This window comes from Humulus lupulus, chromosome 7 (assembly GCF_963169125.1).
Source record: "Humulus lupulus chromosome 7, drHumLupu1.1, whole genome shotgun sequence".
NCBI lineage: Eukaryota > Viridiplantae > Streptophyta > Magnoliopsida > Rosales > Cannabaceae > Humulus > Humulus lupulus.
The window spans coordinates 148,402,551-148,409,661 of NC_084799.1; the positions used below are offsets into that span (position 1 = coordinate 148,402,551).

General features: G+C 36.1%; 1 protein-coding gene across 1 annotated transcript; it reads right to left on the reverse strand.

Moving 5' to 3' along the window:
- Positions 1-5,171: 5,171 nt before the first annotated feature.
- LOC133792278 (uncharacterized) lies at positions 5,172-5,880 on the reverse strand. The gene is made up of 2 exons (XM_062230185.1): positions 5,782-5,880; positions 5,172-5,597 (listed from the first exon to the last, which is right to left on the reverse strand). The coding sequence occupies exons 1-2, from the start codon at positions 5,878-5,880 to the stop codon at positions 5,172-5,174; spliced, it is 525 nt and encodes a 174-aa protein (XP_062086169.1).
- Positions 5,881-7,111: the final 1,231 nt, after the last annotated feature.

Sequence of the window (7,111 nt, forward strand, 5' to 3'; positions counted from 1 at the left end):
TAGAAGAAATGAAAAGCAATAGAATAAAAGAACAAGAATAAGAACAATGAATTAAGAACTCTCACTAACACAACCAAAGTGAAGAGTGTTGGGGATCACCAACTTGAACAAGGTTTGAAACCTTTGTCCAAAAGCTTATTTCCCCCTAACTCAAGCACTAAGGGATCTCTCACAGATATTGGAAATGCTTTATGGAATAATCAAGCCTCAAGGTGTTTCTAGCCAAGTGATCTAATAGATAGAAATGTCGTGTCTTACAAGTGAGCTATAGGCTCCTATTTATAGAGTTTAGATACACCCTTTGAATTTCAAATTCCACCAACCCCCATGGCTGTTACTAATGTTTAATTGGATTAATATGGAATTAAAAATGAGATTTGAGAGTTATTTGGGTTTTTTGAGCCATTCAACAAAGATTGAAAAAACTGAAAAATTGGTCAGTTTTCGGCCTGTGGCCACGGCCAGAGACATTAGTGGCCGTGGCCACTAGTCTCTGTCCCACAGGCTGTGGCCACCAACGTTCAGTGGCCGCGACCACCGACCAATTTCAGCACTTAAAAATGTGTTGTTTTTCCAAACGGTTCAAAACCCTCCCAAAACACATTATTGGGGTTAAAATCATATCTTTAACAGCCATTTCACATATGACTTTATGAAATTTATCTCAATATTGCGCAACAACAAATTTACACAATAAAGGGTAATATTTGGAAGTTACAAATTTGTAACAAAAAATATGTTACATTATTTGGACATATCTCATATATCTAAATATTGTAACTCTCTATTATATGTTACAATATGTGACACTCTTTGTCACATTTATTTACTCTAAAACATTATATTATAATATAATATAATATTACATTATATTATAAAATAATATAACAAAGAATTCATGTCTTGGGTTTTGAATTAACCCTTAACCTAAAAAAAACCTACTTCATAATAGTAATCATAATCACAAACATAATTATAATTAAGATTAAAGAGATTAAGGGAAGAAAAGAAACTAGATTGATGAGCAATAGTGTTGTAGTGTTGTAGTCTTCTCTCCAGCCCTTTTTGAGTCTTTTTATCTCAAAAACTGTAATTAAAACTTAATCTCAAATTAATCCTAATAATCTTTTATAGTCTCCTTTAAGTTATATTGAAAATGTAATTAAAAATCTGAAAACAGCGTCGCAGGCCGCAACCTAAAATAGAATATAGGCAAAATTGGTCACACAGGCGCGCGACCTAAAAAAACTGAGCAGCAGCCCAACTTCACTTTTCTACATAGAAGGCAGTGGCCTGAAAAATCTGGGCAGTGGTCCGTCTGAAACAAAAAATCTAAAACGTCAATTCTAATTAAAGTGTCGCGGCCTGACTTTTATGGGCCGCGACCTATCTTCAATTTCTTCAATTCTCGACCTTAGATATCTTGTACGCTGCCGCCACTTCAACATTTCAATCTCGAAAGCCTGGAATGCTCCCAAAACTTCATTTTAACCTCATCTCAATGAGTCTTTTTTCAACCTATGATTTATAAACTACACTTGCCATCAAAATGTCAAATTTATCATCATAAAATGCAATGTAGAAAATATGTTGTAGAATCATGAAACTAAGTTAAAAATACTAAAAATGCTATCATAACACCATCTAAGCATGGAAAAACTTATCAAATATTAATACAAAAATGACCTTATCAAGAAGCAAGTGGGTGTTCAAAGTAAAAAAGAACTCGGATGGATCTTTTCAAAGGTACAAGGCAAGGCGTGTAGCTAAAGGGTTCAGTCAAAGATCCGGAGTCGATTTTGGTGAAACTTATAGTCCTATAATCAAAGCCTCAATCGTTCGTATTGTTCTAACAATAGCTATGGCCAAAGGTTGGGATGTGAGGCAATTAGACATAAATAATGCATTCTTGAATGGGCATCTTAAGGAATATGTATTTATGAGTCAACCCCAAGGTTTTGAAGACAAGAACAAAGCTGGTTTTGTATGTAAACTCTCCAAATCTCTATATGGCTTACGACATGCCCCTCGAGCTTGGTTTGATAGACTAAAAGCCACATTAATAAACTGGGAGTTCAAAAATTCTAAAGCTGATTCATCACTTTTCTTCTTCAGGTCATCAACGCTGATTATTCTTGTGCTCATATACGTGATGAAACAGCGTTAGAATTTTTGAACTCCCAGTTTGCTCTGAAGGACCTCAGTCCTCTTCACTAATTCTTAGGAATAAAAGTCAAACAAGATGAAACAAAGATGTATTTAACTCAGGCAAAGTATGTGGAGGAATTATTACAAAGTACAGGAATGCTACATCCTACACCTATGACAGTTGGGAAAGTTTTTTCTATATAGAAGTATTATTGGGGGTTCGCAATACTTAACTCACACCAAACCTGATATATGCTACGCAGTCAACAAGTTGAGCCAATTTCTCAAGGCTCCAACCACGACACACTGGAGTGTAGCAAAGAGAGTATTAAGGTATATCAAAGGAACACCCTTCCATGGGTTGCATATCAAGTATAACGAGAGGCTGGCCGTAACTGGGTTCTCAGACGCAGACTGAGTGTGTTGCCCAGATGACAAAAGATCTATTGCAGGATATTATGTATACCTCAGAGACACCTTGATCTCATGGTCATCCAAGAAGCAACCAGTCGTCTCACGCTCAAGCACAGAGTCAGAATAGTAGCAGAGATATTTTGGGTTCGTGCTCTTCTCAAAGAACTCAGCTTCCCTCTACCTTCAATTCCAATGACATGGTGCGATAATATGGGTGCAAGAGCTTTGGCTTCCAAGCCGGTTTACCACGCATGAACACAACACATAGAGTTGGACTTCCATTTCATCCGTGATAAAGCGCTGGAAAAATCGTTGGATATCAGATATATTCCCTCACAAGAACAGATAGTCGATTGCCTAACCAAGAGTCTTTCTCACTCTCAAATCAATTTCCTTGGCAACAAACTTGGAGTGGTTCAAACCCCACTAAGTTTGAGAGGGGATGTTAGGAAATATAATTATTCCCCATGAGTGTGCATTGTATTCAGTGGTAGTATACCACCTGACACCTCATCATTAGGTTGTTAGAATATTGTCTAATGATTACCTTTATGTTAGGATATTCTTCTCTCACCTGACAAACGGATTGGTGTGCTGTCATATCTAGAATATTCTTGTAATTGTATTTGTGACTCTATATATACCAATGAATACACCAGCCATACATTGAGCTGAGTTTTTCATATTATTTTGAGTAGTATTATTTCTTAAGTTCCAATGCTTCCAGATTTTCCTTGCTGATTTGTAATTCCATAAGGTGTGGGTTATGGTTTCGTGTTCCTTGTTACAAAGGCAGCAAGTTGATTCAATATCCATACCTTTTTTTATTATTAAATTTGCACTCACATGTAACCATTTCCAGCAAAGCTTCCAAGAAAAATTCTTCACTTTGGGGGGTCGGGGATCGCCATACTCAGGTTTTTCCACCATTTCATAATGATATTCCCGTGAGAAGGTTCACTTTTTGGTCATCAAACGTGGAAAATCTAACCACTTTTAACTGAATAGTCATCATCATTTGACAAGTACTAGACCAATACATCCTCATTTTTATTGCTGCAGGGAGCCATGATCATGATCACATTCACGTCATTAGAATATAGTATCTCCCTCACTTTGCTGGAATGCCAATTGCCATCTTCCTCTTTAAGAAAACAAACACGAATTTTGGAGAAACATCAACTCTTATTCTCAGATTGAAGCAATTTGGTCTTGGGATCCATTTGTCTTCATTAAGTCTAGCACTCCACCAATCCCCAATTCTCCATTGGCTTCCATTATTAATTATCTCTTTCCCCTATATTAGGCTTCTCCAAATTGTAGAGCTATACAAAAAATTCTTTGCATTGGGAAGTCACTATCAGTAAAATAGCATTCCTTAAGGACCTTGGCCGCTAGTGAGTTAGGATTTCGAATCAACTTCCACCCTTATTTGGCAAGAAGGGCCTTTTTAAAATCTTCAAGGTTTCGGAAACCCAGCCCGCCCTCTTCTTTAGGTTTGCATTAAAAATCCCATTTGCACCAATAAGCTTTCCTCTTTGTTTTGTAGATCCCCACCAAAAACAGTCAGCCATGAATCTCATAAATGAGGGACTTGGGAACTCTAAAGCAACTCATGGTGTAGCTTAGAATCGCTTGCACCACAACTTCTGCTAGAATTTCACGTCCTACTTGTGAAAACATAGAGCTCTTTCATCCTTTAAGTTTGTTCTCATACTTTCTATTTAATCATAAATAATAGGGGTGCTCAGGATCCAAACCAATCCAATTCAATCAAATTATAAAAAGTTGGATATCCAATTACAAATGAATTGGATTGAATTTGAAAAGTTGGATGATAATTAGATTTGATCGATTGGCATATGAGACTGTGAATATCCAATAAGGAATCGATCCAATCCAATTACAATTAATATATATTTTTTTTATATAATTATATTGTATATAAAATATATTTAATTGGATTGTTGTGTTCATGTTTTGTTACTATCTAAGTACTTTAGTTATTGGTTTGGACACATTAGTTTTAAATTTGAATGGTTGTGGTGTATACTTAATATTTTCACGACTTAATGTGATAATTATAATGACTTAGTTTAATATTATTACTAAATAGTGTTTAGTTTTTTGCATGCTTTTTTTATTTGTTAATTTTTTTAATAATAAAATTTAAAGATAAAGATAAAATTGGATTGAATTGGATTTTGAGGCCAAATTTGATTGGATTAGATGAAGATTTCTTACATCTAACTTTTAATTGAATTATATTGGATTGGATTGGATTGATTAGGGTTAAAAATATTGGATCCAATAAGATGAGCACCACTAATAAATAATACATTTTTTCTTCCCACGAAAGTAGGCAGGTCTAAGTATTTAGCATGGCAATACACCAAATTAACATGAAGTAGATCCGCCGTCGATACATATTTCAGACTTTTCAAAGTTTATTTTCTGACCTGAGAGAGCTGAGTAGTAATGCAGAATTCGCTTTAATATCTCTCACTCTTCCTTTTTAGCCTAAACAAAAATGAAGCTATTGTCGACAAAGAAAGGTGTGAGAGATTTAGGCCATTCCCCTAAACTTTATGCCATAAATATCACCTTCACTACCCGCCCTCTTTGGGGTCTCTTTGCCTTAAACCTCTTTGGGGTTTGAACTTCCCTCGGATTTCCCCATTAATAAGCACAGAGAAGGAGACCATTTTAACACATCGCATAACTTTCTCAATCAATTTTTCATCATACCCTAGGCCTCTCATCATCACTTCTATGAATTTCCACTGATCACTATCATATGCCTTCGCCATATCAAGTTTTACAGCCATATTCTTGTCATTTTTGAATCTCCCCTTCTTCATGCAGTGTAAGCTTTCAAACCCAATTATTGCGTTGTCGTGAATCACTCTACCCTTGACAAACACACTTTTATTTTCTGAGATGGCAGAGTTCAAGCTTTCCTTCATCCGATTGGCAAGGCATTTGGAAATGATCTTGTTACATAAACTTATGTCAAAGTCACTTTTACTGGTTTCCTGATTTTTGGTATCAAGCAAATCACTGTCTCGTTAAGGTCCTGACATCCCTGCTACTATTCAGGATTTCCAGACACACTTTTGTCACCATTGGTCCCACTTTGTCCCAGAAGTGTGGATAAAATAGGCGAGGCTGACGGGGGTGTATTTGGTTAAGCAGGCTATCATTTATTTCCATAGAGACCTTTTTGGGTATACAGGCTTCAAAGTCACTTATCAGATCATCGTTTGCATGCTCTATTTTGTAAATGGCCTTGACGTAATCACAGATAATCTTCTCCATCTCCTCCACTCCTTTTATCCAAATACATTTTTCATCTAACAACCCCTATAGCTTATTTATTTTCTCCCTCCTAAAGCCTTGTGATGGAAATAGCTAGTGTTTTTATCTCCATTAGAGAGCCAGAGGGCTCTACTTCTTTGTTTCCACCACCTTTCCTCCTTTTCCAGCAGCACGTTCAAACACCTTTCTAACTCCACTTTCTTACACCAATCAATGCAGTTTGAAGCCAAAGACAACTGCTCGATTTGGCTTCTTCTCCTTATGGCTATTTGGTATGGGTTTAGGGTTTAGGGTTTAGGGTGAGAAATGTAGTCTTGAATTTTCTCATATTTGTTATTAAGTTTTCATTTTTTAAGCCCTGAAAAGTTATTAGAGTAGAAATCTAACTATGGTAGGAGAGAGTAATATTGACTCCTAAAATGGTGGAGTTGAAATATTCTCGTAATTTATAATAGGATAAATAATTATTAGGTAATTTGTATTTTATTTTAATGAACTACAAACTTGATACATTCTGTTTCTCATAATTTTCAATCAATACTTTCTGTCGGCAAAAACTTCATAATTTGGTACCCTCCTTTATTTAAAATTTGAATATTACTAAATTACTACTTGTTATCCAAAAAACTGGCGTAGATGACGTGGCAAGTGATTTCCGGAAACGTGGCTGAAACTTGGAGGAACTCTGCTAGGATATCGACCAGAAGACAAATTATAAGCAGTAGGCAGCCTAGTCTTACCTGCGACCAGTCTGGTCGCGGGTTCCGCATGCAACATGATGTTTCTATAAAGATCTTTGCAAATCCCGAAATTGACTCCCACAATCTCCTGAATATCCGATTATTTAGGAGAGAATGTCTGTAACAAATTCATGTAACCCCCCTTGAGCCTATAAATAGAGAAAGATAGCTCAAGGAATGGACTTTTGGCTTTCGAATTATTTGAGACTAGAGAGATTCTATTTGAGATATTGTTCTGTTCTTCAGAGGTTAGTGAAACTCATTGAACCCTAGTTCTTTGATCACTCCTTTTGATCGTATATCAATAACAATCTAAGTGGACGTAGGTTATTACCAGATCTTGGGGCCGAACCACTATAAAATATCGTATTCTTATTATTTTCGTCATCACATTCTTTTCAACGCATTCATCCACGTCAAGCGTATTTTGACTCTGTGTTAGTTGACCAAAATCAGGGTCAACATTCTGGTGCTTTTATTGAGAGCTTGGT

Bases quoted from the DNA above. Each gene is read 5' to 3' on its own strand.
- LOC133792278 (XM_062230185.1), bottom strand. From the start codon at position 5,880: ATGGAGAAGATTATCTGTGATTACGTCAAGGCCATTTACAAAATAGAG. The intron at 5,598-5,781 runs GTCTCTATGGAA...ACCAAAAATCAG, and splicing joins AAGCCTGTATACCCAAAAAG to GAAACCAGTAAAAGTGACTT.